This window comes from Corylus avellana, chromosome ca1 (genome assembly GCF_901000735.1).
Source record: "Corylus avellana chromosome ca1, CavTom2PMs-1.0".
NCBI classification, from domain to species: Eukaryota; Viridiplantae; Streptophyta; class Magnoliopsida; order Fagales; family Betulaceae; genus Corylus; species Corylus avellana.
This window is the reverse complement of record NC_081541.1, coordinates 12,540,276-12,568,274: the sequence shown is the minus strand read 5'-3', so window position 1 is coordinate 12,568,274 and position 27,999 is coordinate 12,540,276. Positions and strand designations below refer to the sequence as shown.

Genomic DNA, 27,999 nt, shown 5'->3' with positions numbered 1-27,999 from the left:
ACTACCGGAAGAAGTCTGGAGTGGAAAAGAGGTAAATCTTTCACATCTGAAAGTTGTTGGTTGTGCTTCGTATGTCCATGATGAGTCTGATTCTCAGAGTAAACTAGATGCTAAATCTAGAAAGTGTTTCTTCATTGGATATGGAGATGAGGCCTTCGGTTATCGATTTTGGGATGATCAAAATCGGAGGATTATTAGAAGTCGGAATGTGACTTTTAATGAGTGTGCTATGTACAAGGATGAGTCAAGTGCAGAACCTGAAGTTACAGAGCATGAACCGAAGAAATCTGAGTTTGTTAACTTAGATGAGCTTTCTGAAAGTACAGTGCAGAAAGAGAAACAATTCGTGGAGGTGGAGCTTGATAAACAGTGTTCACTCACGGATGAATGTGATGACAGAAAAGCTTCAAGAAACTTACAGCACCGGGAAGAGTCTTATTCTTTAGCAAGAGGCAAAGAGAAACGTGATCGAAAAGCAACAAAGAGGTATGGCTTTGAGGATATGGTTTCTTTTGCTCTAGCAGCTAGTAGTGGAGATCCATCATCTGTTCAAGATGGTATGCTGAAAGAGGTGGAGTTACTATGGAAAGGTAAAGCTTGGGAATCAGCAGGATTACCCAAGGGAAAGAAGGCTAAAGGGTGCAGATGGGTCTACAGGAAGAAAGAGTCATCGGATAAAGCTGTATGGTCGACGGGGCTGATAGGGAGGCATGGTGTTATGTCTAAACCAAGTCCTATGCTCAAGTTCAAGAGGCACTTGGACTTGAGTGACACTTGTGGAGTGTGATTGCCCTTAGGGGCTGAGGCGGAGACAATCGGACGAGACACGTTTTGGTAGACTTGATGGGATTCAAGTCAAGGTGGAGATTGTTAAGTATGACTTGAATTAAAAGTCATGGTGGGACCCAATGTTTTGTCTCCTTCTTCAAGTAGGAGAGGTTTTTTGGTTCAACCGGTTTACTCCTTTTGGGTTTAGGAGACTTTTGTTCAAGTTTGTTTTGGAGTCCTTCTCCTATGTGTTATTGGACTCATTGTTTGACTTATAGTAGAAGTCCTAGACCAACATGTAAAAGGAGAGTTAAAGCTTCTATATAAGGAACAAAGCACAAGGTGAATTTGTGTGTGCCAAAAACGTGAAGCACCAAAGGGAGGAGGAAAAAGAGAGAATTTGAGAGAAGGAGGTACAAGGGCAGCAAGGGTGTTTTCTTCTTGGTGGTTTTTGGAGGAGCCAAAAACAAGTGATTAGAAGAAAAAGTGTGCTGCAGAGTGAGAGAAGAAAATAGAGATCAGCCGCCATCCGTTCCAGCAAAAGAAGAGTTTGTACATCTGTCTTTTGTATTCTATTTTGGGAATAATCTTTCTTGTGTGATAGTGAGATTTGGGTGTATTGGGGCTTTGGGATCTGAGTGATTTTCTTTCTACTATTCTTGTACTCATCTTTTGATAGTGAATTTTTTCCGGGTCGTCTCCGCCAGTGGATGTAGGCTTGTTAAGCCGAACCACTTAAATCTTTGTGTCGTGTGTGATTGCCTAATCTTTGTTATTCCGCATTCTTCTTATTTTTCGCATCTCACGGGTCTTGGGAAATAGGATTAATTTCCTAACAACTTCTCCTACTCCCACTCAATATTGGATTCCTTTTCATTCTTGGACTTGCATTGAGAGGCTTATGACCGACTTTGTCACACTATAAAAGAGTGTCTTGTTTATTGAGGAGGCACAAGCCGAATAGCTTCATAAGAGTGCCAAAAACATGAAGCACCAAAAGAGGGGAGAAAAACGTAAGTGCAGTAGACACAAGGTGGGAGAGAATTTGAGAGGGATCAAAGTGTGTGCAAAGGCAGCACGGGTGTTTTTTCTTCTTGGTGGTTTTTCGGAGGAGCAAAAAACAAGTGATTAGAAGAAAAGGTGCTGTAGAGTGAGAGAAGAAAATAAAGATTAGCCGCCATCCGTTCCAGCAAAAGAAGAGTTTCTATATCTGTCTTTTGTATTCTATTTTAAGAATAATCTTTCTTGTGTAATAGTAAGATTTTGGTGTATTAGGGCTTTGGGATCTGAGTGATTTTCTCTCTACTATTTTTGTACTCCATATTTTGATAGTGAATTTTCTCCGGGTCGTCTCATCCAGTAGATGTAGGCTTGTTAAATCGAACCACTTAAATCTTCGTGTCGTGTGTGATTGCTTATCTTTGTTATTCCGCATTCTTCTTATTTTTCGCATCTCACGGGTCATGAAAAATATTATTAATTTCCTTACAGTAATAGCAGCTCCTGACCTTCTCACTTCTCCCAATTCATACTTTCCATCAGCTCGAGCTAATAAGTGAAAGGAATTAGTCCAATGCTTGTTACTATCTTTCGCAATAGCCTTTGTAGTAGGAGTTCTCCTTGAAGACCTAACTTCACTCCAAGACTTCTGAGCTACCTCAGTAACAACTTTAGCTACATTCAAACCATCAGGTTTCACCCCAGTAAAACTGTACTTTTTAGAGATAGGTTCAGTTTCCCTAGGCATCCAAATATCAGCTCATCTTTTCAATCTTGCATAAAACAATTCCTATTGTCATGCTACCATAAGAATGCTGTGCTGATGAATTGACAGATCTAATGGTGGACCAAGAAGCACAATAGTTGCAGATCAATTACTTTGCCTAAAATATTGCCTTCATTCTCCTTTAGTCACAGCCTCAATATGCATAAGCCCCCCCTTCAACCATCCTACAACCATCTCTGGTCTGCAATACCAAACAAAAGAAAAGCAAAATAAGGCAGAAAAAATAATCAGATAAGTGAACCAAAGAAAGGATATCATCAATGTATGCTTGTTAAACTTGGAAGATTTGATATCAGAACCTGAAATCTAAAGCAAAAACCTCATTCTGGGATCATAATCGTCAGCATTGATTTGGGTCCCCATAATTATGCAAACACAAGCAATTAAAATCAATGCCAACACAAGATGCACTTCTTCCAAAATAGAGGGATGGCAGACAATACACATTCAGCAACTTAACAAACTTAATCTCCCAGACTTTTCCTTCAATTACTCTTATTAAAGTGATAAAAAAACTCTTCATGGATAGTTTCAAAGGTGGAGGGAGTGGAGGAAGCCTACAAACAGCAAATTCTAATTATCCGAGTTGGAGTTTTTCCATAAAGCACAAGTCGTTTGGATATTCTTAATTGAGTTTTAAAATAGTTATTCCCAAATTAACTATCAATCGCAATTCAATGAACAAGTCCAAATTCATTTAACCTTCTAACCAAATGCATTCCTCTTAAGACTAGTTTCTAAAGTCTCCTACGAAGAATCAAAAGAGAAGGCACAGGAGAAGACTTTCTGGGTTTGAAGGGAGTAATCAGAAGCAGACTTACAAACAGACAAGAAATCATAAACTTCCCAGTAATAGATAAAATAAATATGCAGCCAGTGTTATTCTTGTTATTCAGTTGACTCATAAGTCAAGTAAGCACCAACAATGCCTCAACCAACTGCCTTCTCTCCTTTACAATTGACCTACCAAACAAAGTTCGGGTAAATCGTAGTTGAAGAGAATAAGCAAAGTATGCAACAACCATATTTCAATTTACAATCATAGTCTACCAGCATACAGAGCAGTTTAAGAGATACAGAGCAAAATAAGACGCTGGGTTTTGGCTGTAGCTCTTACAGCAATCTTTCACAAGCGGTATAGAGCTCAAATTACTGCCAAAGCATAGATACGTTTGAATAATAAATTTGTAAGCAATATCTGTGATACCCACTCAATACTAAACTTGTTTCCATTTCAACAAAAAAAAATCAGATTTACAATAGTTGTGAAGAATCCTATACATTGTCTAAGAAAGGAAACCTAAAACTGAATATTGTAACATGCCATCGCTGATTGCATCCGGTTAGAAATTGGAAGCCGTAAATTTTTGGTGCATCCAAACTCCCAACGTTAAGTTTGGATTTCTAGACTGTATAAAGTCAACCGAAAATTCATCCAAAGCTGACCGCCGAAGTAAACGTCCTTTAGTTTTATAATTGTGTGCAAGATGAGCAAACTATCAGAACCCGCCTGATGACTTTTCCCCGCAACACGGTTAACCCCAAGAGTGTTGGCCACCTTCTCCAAACCTCCATACAGCCCCTTACACGACTTGATCATGTGTTTGATATCATACACCCTGTACCCAAAGAAGTATAGCACCAAACGAATAAACTCCATGAGATCAGATGGCAGTTCTCGCCCAATCAAGATTTTGATTAAGTAGCCAAAATCATATGCGCCGTGGAAGGTGATCCAAACGATTTTGGAATTCGACAAGAGGCCAGAGTTGAAGATTAGCCTCACAAACTTCTTAGATTCGATGCCCTTTTCTCGGTTTTTATTCAAGTCAATCCCCTGCTGCTCTAGTAATTGGATGGACTCCGAATTGTGAAGATCGGTTTCCTTGTCGAAACCTTTGAAATTAAACTCCCAAACATAGCAAGAATCCCCCTTAGCATCCGAGAGAGTGAGACCCAATTGGATGATCTTAGTGGCATCCACGTTGCGCTTCATATGCAGGTAATTCTCAGCGGAAGACATATCGGAGTAGTGGCGGCTGGTAGAAGGGAAGACTTCGCCGGGGAACTCAGAGTCGAAGGCGGCTAAATGATGATGGGAGAGAGCTCTTGCGATTTCGGAAAATTCCTGCTCGAGGTTGTCTTGCCAAACTTGACGAACGACGATTGGACGCGGAGGAGGAGGAGCCATTGCTATTTGCGACCAAAAAACAAAACGTCTGATTTGGAGCAAAAAAGTTTTTTTGTTTGATATGGCATCATTCCAAGGGTCTTTTATAACCAAAATCCCACCGCCTTCACCATCTAATCCCAACTTCCATTCGAATTGGAATTCTACCTAGGAATTTAAATTTTCTGGTGCTTTAACGGTTAACCACCGACTAAAAAATATTGACATGGGCTGACGTCTAAAAATATGGGCTTTAGAATTTTCCCAGAGCAGCTCTCAGTTGAGCTCAGGCCCAACTCCTATCCTGGACTGTCCTCTCCATATCTCCAGCACTTTCTCTCTCTAATTAAACAAAAATATCGTGCTTCATTTTTTTGGGTCTCTAATTATTTTTCTTACTTAAAAATAAAAATTTAACTTTAATTACTATGTTACACGTTATTTACTAGGAATTTTAATTCTTTCTTTATAGCACTGAAGCAAAAATCCGTTGGATTAATTTGTGTTTGCTATTGTGATTTATTGAAAATATCCTATTATAACGCCCCTCCTCAAAATCAAGATGGAAACAAAACATAAATTGAACTTTTTCTAGCACTGTTGTTTTTTAACTGACTTGATTCACTTATATCAATAATATTGCATTAAAATTAAAGTGGATGTAGCAGGCCAGCCCAACTGCTAGTCGAGTTAGTCGGCGCCTAAAGTCCCAGATTTTTAAGGCCCAAAATATTTTTTAATAAGGCCAAAAAAAATTTGCATAAAGGCCCTCAACGTGCTTTCTTGATGCCCTTAACATGCTTTAAGAAAAATATTATTATTTGTTTATAATATTAAGGCTCCAACTTACTTTCTTGAGGCTTTTAACATGCTTTTAAAAAAATAATGTTATTTATTTATTTATTTATTTTATAATATGGAGGCCTTCTACACAACTGCCATGAGGCTCTCAACAGTCAACATGTTTTAAAAAAAAAAATATGATTTGTTTATAATATCGAGGCCCTCGATAAAATAAGAAGGAAAAAAACCTGTGAATCCGACAGACTTGTCTGTTGTGGTTATTTTGCAGAAATTCAACCCCTCACAAAACGTTAAAATGTTCAACTTTTTACATTTCAAAAAGGTTAAAATGGGTTATTTTGAAATTTATGAAAATGCTGAAAGACAAAAATAAGCCTGCTTAATTTAAGTATAAAGAACAAAGAGTAAGGGCAAAATGGTAATTTTAGTCTCAAACAAAAAATCACTAAGTACGGAATCGGTGCTTATTAGGTAAAGATCTCCTGCCATATTAAAATAAATATTATTTAATAAATTTTTAAATATTAAAAAAATATAAATTTTATTCGAACTCAAGCAGAGCTCAAGGGCGAGCAAAAAAAATCAAGCTCGAGCTCATAATAAGTCGAGCTAGCTTGCGAGCTGGCTCTTATATTTAATTTTTTTTTTTTAAGAAAAAATTTAAATTTTAAATACTCTTAAACGGCTTAAGATGTCAGCTTGCATATGTGCATTTCCTTAGCCTGGCTAGTCGAGTATGGAGCCTGAGTCAATACAACAAGGCACTTGGTTTCAAAGAGAAACAATATGCATCATTTTATAGATAAGAAAACTTGGGGATTTATGTTTTCTTTGCAATGTGAGACAAGTTAACATGTTGTATTCAAATTACATTGGGATAACGACCCCTACAATTTTTTTTTTTTTTTTTTTTCAACTTCTCTCTTTCAATCTCCCTCACCAGTCACAGCGCATCTTCCACCTGAACTCTAATTTCTCCCTCACCAGACAGGTAGTGATATTGTTTTGGTCTGTTTGATTCTTCAATAGTTTCTGCCTTTTGCAATCTCTCTCAATAGTTTCTATTTGATTATTCTTCCTTTCGTTTGGGCCTGCTCTAATTGAATCGGGATCTTTTTAATGATTGCTCTCTCTCTCTTTGATCACGAAGGGTCTAGATTGTTATAAAAATAGGGAAAGATACAGAAAACGACAAATGGTCCTAAGGTGTGTTACAACGCCACTTTCCTTAATAAAATATTTGCCCCCACCAGAATTGGTATGCAATAGGGTTTACAACAAATTTTTCTCCGAGATACAATGGAGCCCAGAAATCTCTGTGTTTTAATTGCGTTTTGCACGAACAAAAATAAAACCAAAAAATACCCTCAAATTTTCTATTTCAATCAGAGACCAAAAAGAAAGGATAATGCTAATTTTTAAAATTCAAAAAAAAAAAAAAAAAAAGATATAAAAGAGAATTGAATTGTCATAGATAATTATCTATTCTCAGATAATTTCGAATTTCAAAATAAAACAGCTATTTTAATTTTCGAAATAAAACAGCTGTTTTGAATTTCGAAATAAAACAGCTGTTTTGAATTTCGAAATAAAACTGCATGTTTTGAATTTCGAAATAAATCTGCTATTAAACTTTTGTAAATCGCTAATCCAACTGGTACTTAAATCTGACTGTTTATCCTTATTATTTAATCTCAATCGTTAGATTGACAGTCTAGTAGATCCAACACTGGATCTACTTAAGAAGCATCCTACGGTTTAGATCGAACAATCTTGACCGTCCAAAATGAATGGTCATGATTAGATCGCTCCGAGCTCCGATCCTAAGTGTCAAGTGCGCCATCAAGGCGCTACTATATCATGCATTAGGGTGTACCTTAGCATAGCTCATTTAATAGCTTAAATTTGTTGAACCTTATAAATGCCAACAAAATCTTCACTCTTTCCAATGTGGGACAACTTTCATTCAATGCTCTTTAAAACCTTCCATTTAAAACATTCCAACGCACAAAATAATATATATATATATTTTGAAAATATTTCAGCATAGATTTTTTCATTTTCTAACGCTTAAATATAAGAGGTTTGATACGAACACAACACAAACCCAACTCATGGCCAACTTCTCTCCTACATGTAAAAAAAATTTGAATTTTAAACCAAACAAATTGTATTTTTTTTCCAAATTTTCAGAATCCCAAAATCATCTCTCTCATTTTTTATTTTTTTTTTTTAAGATGACACGTAGGAGAGAAGTTGGCCATAAGTTGGATTTGTGTTGTGACCTTAACATTTTCCTAAATATAAATGCAATTTTAAGATTTTAATAATTATGAGATTTATAAATATTAATTATAGGTTACTTAGTTTATATATATATACACACACGAGCTTATATGAGCTTGCTCACAAGCCTAACTGAGTCGAGCCGAGTTTGCTTCGTTTAATATTCGAATCAAGATTTGTGTTCACTAAGCGTTTTATTTAATAATCGAGTCGAGCACGAGCCAAGCTTATACGAGCCGATCCCTAGCTCGCTCTTGAGCGACTTGCTCGCTTAACACCCCTAACTAGCCCTTTATATCATGAGAATATGAGGTGAATAAGCTCAGCCCTTGCCCACTCTGTGATTAGAAGAATTGAAATAGAAAATTGACCTCTCATCTCCAATGAATGCAAAATTAATGCAGATTTGTAGGATTTGTTTCCAGTTCATCCTATTAGAGCATGGGGTGTGTCATGTGTGGATGGACGTTAACAAATTGGCCCCATGAGAGGACACGCACTGATTTAGACAATGAGAAAGAAAAAGGAATTCATCATTCACATTATGTAGGAATGCGTTATTAATATATATAGCTTGAAACAACAACATCAGTCATGTTTATTTATGTGTCTTCACTGGAAGAAGCAGTACATTAGTACAACGAACCCACAATCACCATTTACTAGTGATTGACACTTATTATCCACGCCAAATTATATAGAGTCAAAAGCAAAAGCCACAACATTAAGCAGTAGAAAAAAAGAGACCGATTGGAGATGAGCATTAATTCAGAAGAAATGCTGCTAATTAAGCATATGCATCAGGGTTTTGGAGGAGGTAGCCTTCCACAACTTTGTACATACCCAGCACCTTTTCCTTGCCAGCCTTGATTTCCTCTTCCTTGATCACTACGTCATCCTTTGTATGGTACTTGGTTGTCATCTTATTTTTACTCCCACCTTCTGATGTTGCCTCAAATTGAACCTCATGAACAATCAGTTCAAGCTTGTCAGCCAAGGCATCACCTTCGATCACCGTGTACTTGTAAGAATAAGTCCTTTCATTCAGCTCATCAATTCGGTTCTTGACAGTACTAAATTGACTACCTTCGGCGAAAGTGATTTGCCTGATGCTTCCAGCCCCTCCATCGCCTTGAATGATTTCAATGCTCTTAACAGCATGTGGGAGGAGTTTTGGGATGAGGATGTGAGCATCAATGACCAAGGCTTTGAACAATCTGGCTGGTGGGATAGTGGAGGTGTACTCGTCTGTGTATGTGATTACGCCCATGATATCCTTTCTTGAGGATTAATGAAACTCGCTAGGCACTAATTTTGAAGGAGATGGTTTGGAGTCTAGAATTTCTTTTCTTCAACTTGGGCTGTGAAAATAGAAGAGAATTGAGTGGTTTTTATAGGTTGTTGTTCCTTAATTAACTTGTTTCCATTTGGTTCTGAGGGCTGTCCTGTTGTGCATATGATTAATAACAATTTGAAGAGGGCGTCATTCTCGAGGTTAAATTCGGTAATGATGAGAGTTTTGGATATGTTAATACACAAATGCAGAGTACAAAAGTATGGATCTCAATGGCGTGTTTAAATTGTCTTTTGATTTCGGAAGAGGTTTCCATCTCCATTGTCACTCTAAGATCAATTAATGATTGAGCATAGCATGGATCCCAAAAGCCTGAAAGTGAATACAAATGCCGGCAGCCATGGTCCAATTTTTTAAGAATGAATTTCTAGAATAGGTACGGTTTATTCCCATTTTAGGAGTTTCCGCCTACTAGAATAACATAAAAGCAATCATATAATTACCATATAACATTGCTAACTCAAGGTTATTTGTAACATCAAAGATAATATCATTTGTTTTGCAATTACATTGGATGTAATAATCATTAGGAGATAAAGGAAAACAAACCTTGAAGTAACTGTAGGGGGCATATATAACAATTGCAATTGCTTCTGGTAGCATAATCTACAATGATACCACAAAGAAATCGTGTCAGCAAAGTCTAAATACAAAATAACAAGGGGAAACCTGTGGAAACATAACAAAATAACATGCTTACAAAAAAAAAAAAAAAAAATGGAATTCTAAATAGTAACAAATAGAATGGTCAAAAAACAGCTACAGACAATATATCCATAGAAAAAAGAAAAGAAAAAAAAAAAATTGTTATGGAGTAAAAAAACTAAAGTCAAGTAATCTACAAGTTGGTGGCATGCATGATCATTGGAAGTCTTGTCTTTCCAATGATCATCATTTTTAATATGTATATATATATCCGAAACCAGAGGGGCTGGCAGCATGGAGACCAACACTCAAAATATAATAAGATCATTGAATTATTTCATAATTTTTGGTGAACAAACAATTCAATATGTAATGTTTGAAGGAGAAAGTGAGCATGAGCATGTAAAACTAAATACAAATTATAATTAACATGCCTACATGAATCCAACCAAGTGGAAAGTGAGATAATCTGTCTTGACTTCAAATATTTCCTCTTTATTCAAAGTTTGACAATGAAACAGAAAGGGGTTTTCACTTTGTAACTGTTGATGTCACATAAATACAAGTTGTATGTAATAAAATCCTGCCACAATAAAAATTGAGGCTTTTTTCCTAATGAAGTCAAATTGATTTTTGTATTCTACAGCATATCCATTTAAGTAAAATAAATAAATAAATAATTGACTCATTATTCTGACCCACGGTTTTTTTTTTTTTTCATTTGTTTTTTAGAAAAAAAAAAAAAAAAAAACGAAAATTAATAGTGTTTTGGTCTTTTTATGTATTGCCTTTAGAAGTTAATGGCTAAATCTGACGGAAGGGTTCAAATTGACTACAATTAAAAGTTCAGGGGTTTAAATTGAGAGATTTAAAAGTTCGAGGGAGTATGTCAAATCGCGTGGTAGTTTAGGGGGCTAAAGTAAAGTTTTCCCTTATATTAATCACTCACGCTTCTGACATTTTTTCAATGTGGGACTCAAACGTTTTTAAGCTCACATGTGTATACTCAACAAGCATGCTCTATATATTACATCAAGTTTGTAAAAGATTATCATTGTTGGATATAATATTTGTATTTCCATCTGTTTTAGGCAACTGGGCAGTGGTTTTCATTTGAAACCCCAAGGTTGACCATGCTAATCCCAGGGCGGCCAGAGGCAGGTGATAAGTTCTAATCTGTCTATGCGTACCCCCTCTCCAAATGCATATGGTACTTAGTCTCAGTTAATTCGTACATTTCTTTTGCGTACACTTTACCCCCTTAAAGTTGGCAGCGTTTTACAATTCGACCCCCAAAGCTACAATTTTTGCAATGGAAAAAATATTAAAAAGCCCCCCAAACTACTAGCCGTTTTTTATTTAGCCTCCTAATGTTCCAAAAGTAATAAATTAGCCCCCCAAACTACCAAACTTTTGCATTTTGGCCACTCCGTTAGTCAAAACCGTTAGTCTGGACAGAAACTACAAAACGACGTCGTTTGGTTATGGGTAAGTTACTACAACGCCCTTGTATGATTTTTTTTTAAAAAAAATTTTTTATATATATTTTTTAAAACAAGGAGCAAAATGGCCCCATTTTGCTTCAAGATGGGGTATCCTTACCCTAAGCAAAACGGCGCCGTTTTGCTTAGGGTAACAGATTAGAAGTGAAAATCTCTACTTCTCTCCCGATCCTCTCCCTCACGCAGCCAGCTGGTCCCGTATCTACTTCTCTGCAGATCGTCTGCCTCACGTCTCCCTCATGCAGCAAGCCGTCCCGTCTCTACTTCTCTGCCAATCGGCTCCCTCACGCAGCTTGTCCCGTCGTCCCGCAAAACCTGCAAAACCTCAAAACCCGCAAAACCTTCCATCCCGCAAAACTTGCCGTCCACCCATCCGATCGGCCACTGAAGGTAGCCCACTAATTTCCCAATTGAGTTGTTCATATTTTTTAAGGTTTGTGGAGAGTGGTTTTGGTCATTTTGTAGATCTATTGATGTTCTGATTTAGTGTGAAGGAAAATTGGCTTTATAGTGTCTAAAAGTGACATAGGTCCCTATGTTTTTGTGTTTTTGTTTGTATATTTTTTTACTTGTTTGCAGACCCGTTGTTTTTTATTTTAATTTGTTTGGTATAATATTTGAAGTTATTGGTTGATGGGTTTATTGTCTGCTTATTGTCGGATGGGTTGGTTGTATGCTTTCTTTTTTTGCATTCTGCCTTCCCCTTTTTCTGTGGCCCCCCTTGTTGTAATGCATGCCACCTGTGGTCCCCTTTGTTGCCTGCTGTAAAGGAAAAGAAAGAAAAATATCAAGAAGCCATGACAAGCAATACATCATAAGGTGACTGAAAATTAACAAAAAAGAATTCAAATTGAACAAATATAGAGTACCCACCCTACTTCTTTCAACCTACGGCTTGGGTGTCGAATTTTTATTTTTCTATGCTACAGACCGCCATTTTATTTAAAATGCACTCCCAAATGAGGAACTTTCAACAACTTTATTTAAAAACACATCTTTGGCTTGCAAAATCTTAAATGAACTTCAGTAGAAAGTAGACATTAACAAAGAACCTTAGAAGTTGTATATATTTTGGCACAAAGAGGGAAAATTATTCTTAGCCCGCCTTCCCCCAAACTTACACGTTGTTTACAAAAACACTGCCAAACTTTAGAAAGCGATAATCAACCTTCCAAAATTATTCTTAGCCCGTCTTACTAATTTCTTATACTTTCTTTCCTTGTGTTAGTTTAAATTATTTGACATATGAATAAATTATTGAAGGGAAGTGGTCAAAAAGTAGTTTGATTTCTTAAATTTAAGAAAAAAATCGTTAGATGTCGGCTGGTTGTTGTTCTAATAGTAAAATTTGGACATAAAATGCTTTTTTTTTTTCTTATAAAAAATGATGGGAAACCAAAATGAGAGACTGAGAAATTGTTGGGGGGAAAAATGATCCGAAATTCTTCTGTATATATTGAATTAAAAAACTTGCTTGCTGGTAGCCGTTAGAACCACTCTTTCCTAAAAATGCTGGAATAAGTTAAAAGGAAAGTGAAAATGTCATTAAAAAACACATATGTCGACGAATTAGTTGCATCCTCCGGCCATGCTTGACTAGCTCCAAAAGGGATATCCAATTATATATGTTTTTTTCCCTTATGATGTGAGAGTTTGAATATTCAAATTTTACCATTTTCTTTTCTTCTTTTGCTTTTTCTTTTGCTTTTTCTTTTTTCTTTTCATTTTATCTCTCCTTAATTATATGCAACATGCATGCATGGGAGAGGACACGAATATGAACATGTCTCACTTTCGTGATACACGACCTGTCAAGTAGGGCTGGCAATTTTGACACGACCCAACAACCCAACACGAACACGACACGAAATTAGCAAGTTTGGGTTTACATTAAACGGGTTTGGGTCATAAACGGGTCGACCCGTTTATAAGGGTCTGGCGGGTCATTTCACGAGTCACCCATGGGTAATCCGCCAGACCCGTTTATCTTCTTTCTTTCTTTTATTTTTTTTTTATTTTTTTATTATTATTATTATTTTTAACTTTAGGCTTTTAGCCTAATTGCCTAAAGGAAAAAGTGAAAAAGCAGTCCACTCTCCAAAGACCAGAGTCCAGATCTAGAGTCCACTGTCCAGACCCTCTCCGCTCCTAGTCCTCACTCCTCACGCAGCCACGCTCACGCCACGCCACCGCCGGTCCACCGCCCCTCTTGCTTTCTCCAACCTTTTCCATTTGTCCTTTCTTTCTCCACTCATCCACTGCCGCTCTCTCTCTCGCCGGCTCGCCATCCCTCTTTCTTTCTCCCACTCGCCACTCTCTCTCTTTCCACTCTCCTCTCGCTGCCGCTCTCCCCCTCTCTCTGTTGCGCCGCCGACGTCGTACTGCCGCTCTCTCTCTTCCGCCGATGTCGCATCTGGTATGTATCTCTCTCTTCAATCTCTTGCTCTCTCAAGTCTCATGCTCTGATTTTGTGGAACTTGTAGTCCTGGAAAGCCCAAAGAAAAGTGGCGAGAAAAGGGAAGCATGGCTATTTGGTACCCTCGAGACCAAATGGGTCCTTTATATATATAATTTTCTTAAAGGATAACTCCTGTTTCCAAATGTTTCTATGAATATCTGGGGACGATATATGGCTAGGCTTTTATGGTCAAACACCAACATTTATGCAACATTTTTTTTTTTCCTTGCAGAGTGCCCTATTTTTTATGTTATCAATGAGAATCAAGATTAAAGGATAACTCCTGTTTCCAAATGTTTCCATGAATATCTGGGGACGATATATGGCTAGGCTTTTATGGTCAAACACCAACATTTATGCAAGATTTTTTTTTTTTTTTCCTTGCTGAGTGCCCTATTTTTTATGTTATCAATGAGAATCAAGACTAAGGAGTGTCTGGTGAATTTGTCGTTACAAAGATTTAACAAAAAAAAAAATCAAGACTATTATTATTTTATTTTTAAAAAAAAAATCCAAATTTTTAGTTAAATGGGTAAACAGTTGACCCGACACGACCCATTATTTTAAACGGGTCTCACAGGTTGTGTCGGGTGACCCGTGAAAATACCCGTGTCGTGTTTATTAAACGGGTCGTGTTTGGGTATTGCTTAAACGGGTCGCGGGTACCCACGGGTCATAAACAGGTCGACCCGCGGACCCGTTTTGCCAGCCCTACCATCAAGTTTAGGTAGACCAGATTGGGCGTGGGTCAGGTGGGTTGATGAGGGTATTTTGGGTAGGAAAAGGTCAATACTGTTCACGTGTGTTGCACGTGATCACTATTTCGTCAGTCAAAGTGGCTTTGACTGACGGAATGACTGAATTGAAAAAAATTGAAACTTTGGGAGGGGGGTGGATTGCAAAAATTGAAACTTTGGGGTTGAATTGAAAAACACTGCCAACTTTGAGGGGTAAAGTGTAATTTTCCCTTTATATATTTATGGCTCATTTCCCAATTGTCATTTTCCAAATTGCACCTATACCAAGAGTATCTTGGTTCAAAGTGGGTGATGAAGCTCTTCTTTTTCTTTGATGGGTGGTAGTGTGTGTGTGTGTCTATATATATATATATATATATATATATATATATATAGGAGACTATTTGTAATTGTTTGAGTTGGATTTGGTTTTTCGTTGTTTGATGTAAAGAACTAAGTTTCAGCTTTCTTGCCAGTGTGTTTGGGGTATTTTGTTTGTGTTTGAATGAAAATTTTAGTCATCCAAAGAAGAAATCAGGGGATGAAATTTGGTAAATAATGTGTAGGATAGTGATGAGTATTTCGGGTTCTTTTTTTTAAAAAAAAAATTATTATTTTGGTGAAAATACACTTTACTTTTAGAAGTACATCCTTTTTCGTTTTAACATTCAATGTTTAAAAAAAACTAATAAATGGCCCTCCCACAAAGTATCTTATTTCCGCAAAAAAGACTATCAACTTTTTCCGTTTCTTTGGACAAAAACCCACACGTGTCACTCGTGACGTTTTAAGAGATGAACTCTAAAAATGCCTTTTAGGGTTAAAAAAAAAAAAAAAAAAAAAAAAAAAAACCCTTTTAAAAAAGTTGGGTATGGTCATATATATATATATATATATATATAGACACACACACTATCACCCATCAAAGAAATATATATATATATATATACACACGAGACTATTTGTAATTGTTTGAGTTGGGTTTGGTTTTTCGTTGTTTGATGTAAAGAACTGAGTTCCAGCTTTCTTGCCAGTGTGTTTGGGGTATTTTGTTTGTGTTTGAATGAAAATTTTAGTCATCCAAAGAAGAAATCAGGGGATGAAATTTGGTAAATAATGTGTAGGATAGTGATGAGTATTTCGGGTTCTTTTTTTTAAAAAAAAAATTATTATTTTGGTGAAAATACACTTTACTTTTAGAAGTACATCCTTTTTCGTTTTAACATTCAATGTTTAAAAAAAACTAATAAATGGCCCTCCCACAAAGTATCTTATTTCCGCAAAAAAGACTATCAACTTTTTCCGTTTCTTTGGACAAAAACCCACACGTGTCACTCGTGACGTTTTAAGAGATGAACTCTAAAAATGCCTTTTAGGGTTAAAAAAAAAAAAATTCCCTTTTAATAAAGTTGGGTATGGTCATATATATATATACACGAGACTATTTGTAATTGTTTGAGTTGGGTTTGGTTTTTCGTTGTTTGATGTAAAGAACTGAGTTCCGGCTTTCTTGCCACTGTGTTTGGAGTATTTTGTTTGTGTTTGAATGAAAATTTTAGTCATCCAAAGAAGAAATCAGGGGATGAAATTTGGTAAATAATGTGTAGGATAGTGATGAGTATTTCGGGTTAATTTTTTTTTTTTCAAAAAAAAAAAATTATTATTTTGGTAAAAATACACTTTATTTTTAGAAGTACATCCTTTTTCGTTTTAACATTCAATGTTTAAAAAAAACTAATAAATGGCCCTCCCACAAAGTATCTTATTGCCGCAAAAAAGACTATCAACTTTTTCCGTTTCTTTGGACAAAAACCCACATGTGTCACTCGTGACATTTTAAGAGATGAACTCTAAAAATGCCTTTTAGGGTTATAGTGCCAAAAAAAAAAAAAAAAAAAAAAACCTTTTAAAAAAGTCGGGGATGGTCGAGCCACCCCTTTGGCCTGAATGGAGATGGTTGAAACCAACCCCAAGGCCATTGGGAGTGTAGCCAAATAGGGATAGTCAAAACTATCCCAAATGGGTTTGGGGGTAATTTGGCCACCCCCCCATATGCCCAAAGGGGGTGGCTCGACCGCCATTTTTTTTATATTTTGTTTTTAATTTTAGGAGCATTTTCAAAAGTTCGCCTCTTAAAAAGTCAAATTCAACAAACTTATCTGAGTTTTTGTTCAAAAAGATGGAAAAAAGTTGATGGATGATTTTTTAGCACAATTAGATACTATCAGGGTCTATTGTCACTTTTTGAACATTGGACATTAAAACCGAAAAAAAGGTGTATGCTTAAGGGGGTAATTGTCGGCTAAGATATGTGCCACGAGTTTACAGAACCACAAAAGTAGAATCCAGAGACAAGGCTAACCTGCTTTTGGTTATCTTTTGCAGCATTTCATTGAACAGAAAATGCATTTCTTGAAAGAAACAAAGAAATGCAGTCTGTTAGAATTATTACACAAAACACAATCCTCGAAATGATTACACGACTTTTCCAAGTATAGCCTGTAAAATATAGAAAAGAGGATGAAAGTTTTGTAAAGAGAAAAGAAGAAAGGGTTGAAGAAGAAAGCACAAAGGACTACATCTTTATTCAACGATTTTCATGATTACAAGAGAAGATAATATATAAGGGAAACATATCCCATAAATCATAGAATAAAATATGGAGTAAGCATGAAATATGGGGAGGAAATGAAGGGATTGTTGACTTACTGAGATCTGCTTGATTTGTTTAGATTTTTTCTTTTAAAATTCCCCCGCAAACTGATGGTAGGAACTTTTTTTAGTTTGATACACAAAAAAGTAATTGGCAGTTTGTCGGTTGAATCTCTCCATAAACCACCTGGGGCGGTCGGATTTCGCCGCAAAAACCCCAAGGGGGTGGTCAGATCTCGCCGTAAAATACCAAAGAGCAGTCGGATCTCGCTGCAAATTTCTAAGGGAAGGTCGGATCTCCCCGCAAATACCAAGGAGTGGTCGAATCTCGCCGCAAAACCACTAATGGATAGTTAGATTTCACCGCAAAATACCAAAAACCTGAAAACGATATTTTTTATTTTTTATTTTTTGTGGAGTTGTGTTGGAGATGAAGGTGAGATCGAGAGAGGTTTGACCAATGATTGCTGTAGGTGTGTAGTAACTGTGGAGAAGGAGTGAGCTTGCAACCTATGATTCAACAAATAGATGTGATGCGGCTAAGATGAGAGAGAGGTTTGACCAAGGATTGATGTAGGTGTGCGGTAACTATTGGGAAGGAGTGAGCTTGCAACCTATGATTCAACAAATAGATGTGATGTGGCTAAGGTGCTCGATGAAATGACTTAGAGAGACAACGGGCAAGGAACTAGAACGTCGTTGGTTAATTTAGTGCTATGATACCATGTAAAATATAGAAAAGGGGATGAAGTTTTGTGAAGAGAAGAAGAAGAAGAAAGGGAAGAAGACGAGAACACAAAGAACTATATCTTTATTCAGTGATTTCCATGGTTACAAGAGAAGATAATATATAGACTAATGAACGGAAACAAATCCCATAAATCATAGAATAAAATATGGAGTAAGCATGAAACATGGGGAGGAAATCAAGGAATTGTGAATTGACTTAGTAGGATCTGCTTAATTTGTTCAGATTTTATCTTTTAACGTAGGCATGAGCGTTAGCCGAGAGGTAGGCCTCACAACTTCATACATCCCTATGGCTCTGTCCTTTCCAAACTCAATATCCTCTTCTTTGATCTCTATTCCTTCCATTGCTTTGTATTCACTGCTCATCTTACAAACGCATCCTCCTCTACCATACCCCTCAGACTTCAGCTCATAGCTAATATATTCAAGCTTCTCCATTAATGGGCCGCCTTTGCCTTCCCATTAGTTCGATTAATGGAAATACACCATACAAAGCGTCTCTCTCCACACGGGTTAGTGAAGTTCGAGCTTTTGCTCATGGGCGTAGCTCCAACTAATTGTTTGCACTCAAGGGGGTCGAACCTTAAACTTAATGCTTCATGAAACACCAGGACTAAGTGACTTACGAGAAAAGCCAACCCCCTTGAGGTTATGCTTTATATATTTTGTCTGAACTAAGGCACTAAGTACACATAATACGCTAGCTAGAGTTGCTAACCTTCAGTGAAATTGATCCGTTTGATGCTTACAACCTCTCCACTGCCTTCAACAAATTCTATGCTTTTTATTGATGAAAACATGAGCTTGGGGCAGATGTTGTGAGAGTCAAGGATCAAGGCCTTGAACATCCTGTCCGGAGTCACCCGAGTTGCAAAGGTCTGAGTAATTTTGGTGACTGCCATAATTGCCAACACTATGAATCTAGAGGAATGTTATGGAAAGGAGGAGATGAAATGAATTAGATCTATGTGGGAATAGTTTTGGCCCTTTGGGAGAGGAATAGAAAGACCTTAAATTTGTCGTTATGCAGAAATTTAGTTAAAGTTGGCTTTGGTATGAATTTTAGTATCATTAGTACTCTCCGTCCAAAGTCTTTGGATATTGACCAATTCAACAGGGGATTGAAGAATTCTTAATTTCTAAGAAAATCTCCAGGGCCACTGTCCTTCTTAGAGATAGGACAGTGGCCCTGGATTTTGCCTAAAATATTGCTTTCATTCTCCTTTAGTCACAGCCTCAATATGCAAAAGCCGCCCCCCTTCAACCATCCTACAACCATCTCTGCTCTGCAATACCAAACAAAAGAAAAGCAAAATAAGGCAGAAAAAATAATCAGATAAGTGAACCAAAGAAAGGATATCATCAATGTATGCTTGTTAAACTTGGAAGCTTTGATATCAGAACCTAAAATCTAAAGCAAAAACCTCATTCTGGGATCATAATCGTCAGCATTGATTTGGGTCCCCATAATTATGCAAACACAAGCAATTAAAATCAATGCCAACACAAGATGCACTTCTTCCAAAATAGAGGGATGGCAGACAATACACATTCAGCAACTTAACAAACTTAATCTCCCAGACTTTTCCTTCAATTACTCTTATTAAAGTGATAAAAAAACTCTTCATGGATAGTTTCAAAGGTGGAGGGAGTGGAGGAAGCCTACAAACAGCAAATTCTAATTATCCGAGTTGGAGTTTTTCCATAAAGCACAAGTCGTTTGGATATTCTTAATTGAGTTTTAAAATAGTTATTCCCAAATTAACTATCAATCGCAATTCAATGAACAAGTCCAAATTCATTTAACCTTCTAACCAAATGCATTCCTCTTAAGACTAGTTTCTAAAGTCTCCTACGAAGAATCAAAAGAGAAGGCACAGGAGAAGACTTTCTGGGTTTGAAGGGAGTAATCAGAAGCAGACTTACAAACAGACAAGAAATCATAAACTTCCCAGTAATAGATAAAATAAATATGCAGCCAGTGTTATTCTTGTTATTCAGTTGACTCATAAGTCAAGTAAGCACCAACAATGCCTCAACCAACTGCCTTCTCTCCTTTACAATTGACCAACCAAACAAAGTTCGGGTAAATCGTAGTTGAAGAGAATAAGCAAAGTATGCAACAACCATATTTCAATTTACAATCATAGTCTACCAGCATACAGAGCAGTTTAAGAGATACAGAGCAAAATAAGACGCTGGGTTTTGGCTGTAGCTCTTACAGCAATCTTTCACAAGCGGTATAGAGCTCAAATTACTGCCAAAGCATAGATACGTTTGAATAATAAATTTGTAAGCAATATCTGTGATACCCACTCAATACTAAACTTGTTTCCATTTCAACAAAAAAAAATCAGATTTACAATAGTTGTGAAGAATCCTATACATTGTCTAAGAAAGGAAACCTAAAACTGAATATTGTAACATGCCATCGCTGATTGCATCCGGTTAGAAATTGGAAGCCGTAAATTTTTGGTGCATCCAAACTCCCAACGTTAAGTTTGGATTTCTAGACTGTATAAAGTCAACCGAAAATTCATCCAAAGCTGACCGCCGAAGTAAACGTCCTTTAGTTTTATAATTGTGTGCAAGATGAGCAAACTATCAGAACCCGCCTGATGACTTTTCCCCGCAACACGGTTAACCCCAAGAGTGTTGGCCACCTTCTCCAAACCTCCATACAGCCCCTTACACGACTTGATCATGTGTTTGATATCATACACCCTGTACCCAAAGAAGTATAGCACCAAACGAATAAACTCCATGAGATCAGATGGCAGTTCTCGCCCAATCAAGATTTTGATTAAGTAGCCAAAATCATATGCGCCGTGGAAGGTGATCCAAACGATTTTGGAATTCGACAAGAGGCCAGAGTTGAAGATTAGCCTCACAAACTTCTTAGATTCGATGCCCTTTTCTCGGTTTTTATTCAAGTCAATCCCCTGCTGCTCTAGTAATTGGATGGACTCCGAATTGTGAAGATCGGTTTCCTTGTCGAAACCTTTGAAATTAAACTCCCAAACATAGCAAGAATCCCCCTTAGCATCCGAGAGAGTGAGACCCAATTGGATGATCTTAGTGGCATCCACGTTGCGCTTCATATGCAGGTAATTCTCAGCGGAAGACATATCGGAGTAGTGGCGGCTGGTAGAAGGGAAGACTTCGCCGGGGAACTCAGAGTCGAAGGCGGCTAAATGATGATGGGAGAGAGCTCTTGCGATTTCGGAAAATTCCTGCTCGAGGTTGTCTTGCCAAACTTGACGAACGACGATTGGACGCGGAGGAGGAGGAGCCATTGCTATTTGCGACCAAAAAACAAAACGTCTGATTTGGAGCAAAAAAGTTTTTTTGTTTGATATGGCATCATTCCAAGGGTCTTTTATAACCAAAATCCCACCGCCTTCACCATCTAATCCCAACTTCCATTCGAATTGGAATTCTACCTAGGAATTTAAATTTTCTGGTGCTTTAACGGTTAACCACCGACTAAAAAATATTGACATGGGCTGACGTCTAAAAATATGGGCTTTAGAATTTTCCCAGAGCAGCTCTCAGTTGAGCTCAGGCCCAACTCCTATCCTGGACTGTCCTCTCCATATCTCCAGCACTTTCTCTCTCTAATTAAACAAAAATATCGTGCTTCATTTTTTTGGGTCTCTAATTATTTTTCTTACTTAAAAATAAAAATTTAACTTTAATTACTATGTTACACGTTATTTACTAGGAATTTTAATTCTTTCTTTATAGCACTGAAGCAAAAATCCGTTGGATTAATTTGTGTTTGCTATTGTGATTTATTGAAAATATCCTATTATAACGCCCCTCCTCAAAATCAAGATGGAAACAAAACATAAATTGAACTTTTTCTAGCACTGTTGTTTTTTAACTGACTTGATTCACTTGTATCAATAATATTGCATTAAAATTAAAGTGGATGTAGCAGGTATAGTTTGTGCATTATTTTAGCTTATCATAACAACACTAGGCCTAGATTGTAAACGAGTAGAACTTGAGCGAGCTAATTTCCTTGTTCAGGCTTGGCTCGTTTAAATTTTATTCGAACTTAAGCCGAGCTCAAGGGCGAGCAAAAAAAATCGAGCTCAAGCTCATAATAAGTCGAGTTAGCTCGTGAGCTAACTCTTATATTTAAAGTCTTTTTTTAAAAAAAAAAAAATAAAAAAAATAAAAATAAAAAAAAAAAAATTAAACTTTAGGAACTCTTAAACGGCTCAAGAAGCTAGCTTGCATATGAGCATTTGCTTAGCCTGCCTAGTCGAGTATGGAGCCCGAGTCAATATAGCAAGGCACTTGGTTTCAAAGAGAGATGATATGCATCCTTTTATAGATAAGTAAACTTGGGGATTTGTGTTTTCTTTGCAATGTAAGACAAGTTAACATGTTGTATTCAGACTACATTAGGACAACGGCCACTACAATTTTTTTTATTTTTTTTCAACTTCTCTCTCTCAATCTCCCTCACCAGTCATAGCGCATTTTCCACCTGAACTCTTATTTCTCACTCTCTCTCTCTCGCTCACCAAACAAGTAGTGATAATGTTTGGGTCTTTTTGATTCTTCAATAGTTTCTGTCTTTTTGTAATCTCCCTCAATAGTTACTGCTTGATTATTCTTCCTTTCGTTTGGGCCTGCTCTAATTGAATCGGGGTCTTTTTAATAATTGTTCTCTCTCTTTGATCACGAAGGATTTAGATTGTTATAAAAATAGGGAAAAATACAGAAAACGAAAATGCTCCTAAGGGGTGTTACAACGTCACTCTCCTTAAGAAAATATTTGCCCCCACCAGAATTGGAATGCAGCAAATTTTTCTCTAGGATACAATGGAGCCCAGAAATCTCTGTGTTTTAACTACGTTTTGTGCAAACAAAAATAAAACCCAAAAATACTCTCAAATTTTCTATTCCAATTAGTGACCAAAAAGAAAGGATAATGCTAATTTTTATTTATTATTTTTTTTTTTAAAAAAAAAAAAAGATATTAAAGAGAATTGAATTGTCATAGATAATTATCTATTCTAAGATAATTTCGAATTTCAAAATAAAACTGCTCTTTTGAATTTTGAAAATAAAACTGCTGTTTTGAATTTCAAAATAAAACTGCTATTAAACTGTTGTAAGTGCCAAGTGCACCATCAAGGCACCACTAGCGCCCTATAGCCAACGCCACTCGCGCTACTATAACATGCATTAGAGTGTGCCCTAGCATAGCTCACTTAATAGCTTAAATTTGTTGAACCTTATAAATGCCAACAAAATCTTCACTCTTTCTAATGTGGGACAATTTTCATTCAATACTCTTTAAAACCTTCCATTTAAAACATTCTCATGACACAAAATAATATATATATATGTATGCTTTGATACCAAAGGGGGAGAATGATGATAAAATAAAGTAGTTAAAATCAAGCAGTAAAACCTTCCATGCAGGAGGAAGAACCATCCATGTAGGAGGTATATGTAGTTAAAATAAACATGATGCAAAATTTTCCAGAGTAAGCGTGAAATTGGAGCGTATAAAAGAGTAATGGAACAAATAGATAATGAAAAGATATCAAAAGATTTGATTAATGATTAACAAGAGAACTTACAGATTGAAATGTAAATTGGAAGTGGTTAAGTTACAAGTTGAAAACGGAAAGGATTATAAGTTGAAAGCAGCAAGATAGTTGCAGATGGATTTCAGATGTTTAGGCTGAAAGCTTCTGCCTTACAATGAATGGGACGTGTCCTTTTATAGACAGAGTCCAAAGGTAAAATAAAATTACATCAGGACTTTTAACAGTGAAATAGTAAAAGTAAATACTGTAGTGTTGGTAGGCACTGTAGCAATACTGTAATGTCGGCAGGTACTGTAGGAGGTACTATAATGTTGGCAGGAACTATGCCAAAATGATCTGGTAAATGTCTTCAGTAGATTTTAATGATGTGTGGTGCCACGGGGGCAAATGAGCTGTCAATGGTGCCATGGAGGACAAATGAGCTATAAATCTTCAATTCCAGGATAATAGTTATCACTGTCTCCGGGAAAACCAGAATTCCCGAACCATTGCCATATAGGATTGAAGGTTGCTTCAGAAGATGCATCGGATTTCTTGTCATTATCATCGGGTTTTTTTGTCTTCATCGGAACTGAAGCTGTCATCGAAAGAAATGAGTAATGCTTTTAAAATTTCCTTCTTCTCTTTTTTCTTCGAAAATAATTTTTTCTTAGAAGAACTAGAAGAAGAAGTAGTAGGGGTAACGGCTTCTTTGGGAGGAGAAAGGAAAGCACTGGGGGTTATCAATTGGGCAAATTTGCCAATGGTTAATGGTTTAGAAGGAAAGGAGATTGGATTTTAGGTAACTGGGCTAGTGCTTTGAAATTTTCAATCAAATGATCAGTTCGTGGGTAATTATCCCACCACTTAATATACCAATGGCGTTCCAATTTGTCATCAAGAATAACATATTGCCACTTGATGATCCAAGGAACCTTGAATTTTTTGGCAAAATGGAGAGCATGGGGAAATTTGCTCCCATATTCATCAGTATGATAAAGATTTTTGAATGATTTAAAAGCTTCAACAATTTTTAATGGGAGAATGTCAGAGATGAGGCCAAATTTCATCCACCAATCGGAGAACCAGAGGGCGAGAATGCCTCCAAATTCTTTATCAAAGCTTAAGAACCAGGAGTGATCAAATTTGGAATTTTGGAAAAGGAAAAATTTGTACCAAGCATTAATGTAATCATAATAGCAAAAAGGAATTGGGAAACCATCTAACTTCCTAAGATGTGAGGGATGTTCCCCCCAATCCTTTTCAAGAATGATCTTATCGAAATAAATGCTGTGATAAATGAGTTGTTGGGGGTCAGTCTTACTGAAAATGGGTTTAAAATGGACGGACTTTGTTTGGAGTAAGATATTGGTATAGTACGAAAGGGTTTTCTGAGGATGCTCAGGGATCCAATGAAATTTTGGGGGAAAAAAGGAAGTAGCAATTTGAGCAGGAAATTTAATGTGGGATCTGTTTAATTCAATGTGAAACAAATATTCAGAATGAGGAATAACATAAGCTGAGGATTTATCGTATTTAATGAAAGGAGCAGCAGTCTTTTGTGAAGAAACAACAAAAGGGTCATAATCAAAAATAAGGGCACTGGAGTAAGTGGCCGGAGAGCCGGGATTGAAAGCGGAGAAACGATTGGCTAGTGCAATGGAAGAGGTGGTAGCTGGAGGGGCAATGGGAGTCTTTGGCCTCAAGGCCAAAGGCTTGGATTCAATCTTCTCTTTGTCCTTTTTGCTGGCCATTCTGGCACTACAAAAATTCACAAGTGAGAAAGTCTAGGAATGAATTATTGGAACCTTTAATGTATTCAATATCAAAATAAAAAACCACTTAAAATAGCTTGCCATCGGGCAAAAATTTGTTTTGATGCAATATTTTCAACATCTTTTTGCAGAATGTACTTGGCAGATTTACAATCAATGTGTAATAAAAACTTTTGATTTAGTAAATTAGGTTGAAATTTAGTGATGCATAAAACAACAGAAAGAATTTCTTTTTTAATAGTACTATAATTTATTTAAGCTTTATTCCAGGATCCAGAATGGAATCGAACAATTTGTTTTGGGGACCCTGGTGAAACAACTTGTTTCAGAATACCTCCGAAACCAATTTCAGAAGCATCTGTTTCAACGATTTTGAAAGCATTATCTGAAGGAATTCCTAGACAAGGTAAAGCCTTGACATGGGCTTTAATTTCTCTAACAAGAGAAGTATGAGTGTCAGTCCAAGGGGGAGGATTGTTTAACAGACGGTCGAATAAAGGTTTACAATGTTTTCTCAGATCTTTGTAAAAGTCTGCTATATAATTTAAAGAACCTAAGAATCTTTGGAGCTGATTTTTATCAATGATAATATCAGGGAATTTATCGGCAAATTGAATGGCTCTATCAATGGGTCTTATACGACCTTCAAAAATGTCAAAACCAAGGAATCTAATTTTAGTTTGGAAGAGCTTAATCTTTTTGGCAGAAACAACAAGTCCATTGTGTTTGACTGTTTCTAGAAACGAGTTCAAATGTTTCCAGTGTTCATCAATAGATTTAGAATAAATCAGAACATCGTCAATGTAAACGATAGTAAAGTGACTAAAGGGATTGAAAATATCATTCATGATATTTTGGAATTCACTAGGGGCATTCTTTAGACCAAAAGGCATAACGTTCCACTCATAATGTCCAAATGGGGTAGTAAAAGCAGTCTTATATCTATCTTTATCATCAATTTGGATTTGCCAAAATCTTGACTTCATATCGAACTTAGAGAAGACTATAGCCTCACTGATACGACTAACTAAATCTTTTCTATTTGGAATGGGATACCTGATCCATTCTAGTACATCATTAAGTGGTTTGTAATTGATAACAAGCCTAGGGGTTCCTCTTTCAATTTCAGCATTTTTCATAACATAAAAGGCAGCACAAGACCAAGGAGATTTACTCTTACGAATAATCCCTTTAACAAGTAGGTCGGCAATTTCTTTCTAGCAAAAATCTAAAGTTTCAGCATTCATTTGGATGGGCCTAGCTTTAGTGTGGATTTTCTTTTTAGAAATTTTTTTAATGTAAGGTAAAGAAGCAATGTGTTTTTTCCTATACCAAAAAGCAGTAGGAAGATCAGAATAGACAAGATCAATGATACGGTTATTGAAAGAGACAATCTTGGATTGCAATAATTTATCTAAAAGTTGTTCAACAATTTTTTTATATTTAACCTCTTGTTTTAAGAAGTTTAAGTGCTTAGTTTTGGCAGTGATAATGTTAAAATGACTAATATCAATCTCAAATTTGTTAGCAAAATAAAATTTTACCTCAACACCCATTTTAACAATTGAAACGCCAGTTTCATCAACAGAAAAAGGATAAAGCATGCAAATGAAAGGAAGACCAAGAATAACTTTTCCAGTCATATTTTTAACAAGAACAACAGGAGTATCAAAACAGATATCACCTTGGTAGACATGTATGCTATTTAATTCATATTTGATTTGCAAACGGCTTCCATTGGCAGAGTTTAGTCTTTTAGTGGATTTTTCAAAATATTTGCTGGGTACTATTCCTTCTTGAATGCAATTCAAATCAGCACCAGAATCAATCAAAGCACTGGTATTAAATGCATAATCAGGATCAATGACAATATGAACTTTACAATACCACTTGGGTGGAACAATTTTGTTAATAAGACTGATAATCTTAATGTCATTGTTTATTTCATTGGAAATCACTTTATAGTTGGATTCCGCTTCATCAGAATGCTCAGATTGCTTATCATTTTCTTTATCAGAATTGTGATCTTGAAAACAATTTTGGATTTTTAGTATTAACAATTGTTGTTTTAAATCATTATTATCAATTTTAACAGTAAAAGGTCATTTTTTAAATCTGCAATTTCTTTCTTGATGTTACTAATCTCATGTTGCAAATCTGAGATAGTAATTTCTTTAGTTTTTTGTTTAAAAAATCGTTCTAAAGTTTCATCAAGCGATATTTTTGTATTGTTAGGTTTATTAGCATTTTTTATCATTGTATTCTTTAGTTTTTTAAGGTAGTCTTCTTTTAATTCAGGATTTTTAATTTTTGAAATTAAAGTGATTAGCAAATTTTCTTGCTCCTCAGTTTTTGAGAGAACGTTGCAAGTTTTGACAGTTTTGCAGCAGGAATTATTGCAACCAATTTTGAAATCATTATCAGAAAATTCACTGGCAGAATGGTAATCAGAATCACTTGAAGTAGTTAAAAATTCACAATCAGAAGAATCGGAAGAACTTATTGATTGTAAGATTCTAAAAAGATTTTCTTTTTCATTGTCATCAATTTTTAAAGCATTAATTTCTTTCTTTAAAATTTTAGGTGGTTCAGGGCATTTATTAGCAAAATGTCCTGATTTTCCACAATTAAAACATTTTCCTTTAGAAAAATATTTATCAAATTTTGAGTTACTCTTCTTGGGTTTATTAGTTGCTGGAAATTTTTTAATTGGTTTATTAAATCTTCTTTTCTTGTAATTATTGTAATATGGTGCAG

General features: G+C 36.2%; 3 protein-coding genes across 3 annotated transcripts; all 3 read right to left on the bottom strand.

Moving 5' to 3' along the window:
• Positions 1-8,601: 8,601 nt before the first annotated feature.
• On the bottom strand, positions 8,602-9,084 carry LOC132168081 (major allergen Pru ar 1-like). The gene has a single exon (XM_059579153.1). The coding sequence runs from the start codon at positions 9,082-9,084 to the stop codon at positions 8,602-8,604; it is 483 nt and encodes a 160-aa protein (XP_059435136.1).
• A 9,047-nt stretch (positions 9,085-18,131) lies between these two features.
• LOC132183640 (pathogenesis-related protein STH-21-like) lies at positions 18,132-18,814 on the bottom strand. Its single transcript, XM_059597034.1, has 2 exons — positions 18,631-18,814; positions 18,132-18,367 (listed from the first exon to the last, which is right to left on the bottom strand). The coding sequence occupies exons 1-2, from the start codon at positions 18,812-18,814 to the stop codon at positions 18,132-18,134; spliced, it is 420 nt and encodes a 139-aa protein (XP_059453017.1).
• A 1,593-nt stretch (positions 18,815-20,407) lies between these two features.
• On the bottom strand, positions 20,408-21,208 carry LOC132183564 (probable CCR4-associated factor 1 homolog 9). Its single transcript, XM_059596925.1, has one exon. It carries the CDS (start codon positions 21,206-21,208, stop codon positions 20,408-20,410), a length of 801 nt encoding a protein of 266 aa, XP_059452908.1.
• Positions 21,209-27,999: the final 6,791 nt, after the last annotated feature.

Excerpts from the sequence above, each read along its gene's own strand:
- LOC132168081 (XM_059579153.1), bottom strand. The coding sequence starts at position 9,084 with ATGGGCGTAATCACATACACAGACGAGTACACCTCCACTATCCCACCA.
- LOC132183640 (XM_059597034.1), bottom strand. The coding sequence starts at position 18,814 with ATGGCAGTCACCAAAATTACTCAGACCTTTGCAACTCGGGTGACTCCG. Across the intron at positions 18,368-18,630 it reads ACGGATCAATTTCACTGAAG|GCAAAGGCGGCCCATTAATG; the intron begins GTTAGCAACTCT and ends ACTAATGGGAAG.
- LOC132183564 (XM_059596925.1), bottom strand. The coding sequence starts at position 21,208 with ATGGCTCCTCCTCCTCCGCGTCCAATCGTCGTTCGTCAAGTTTGGCAA.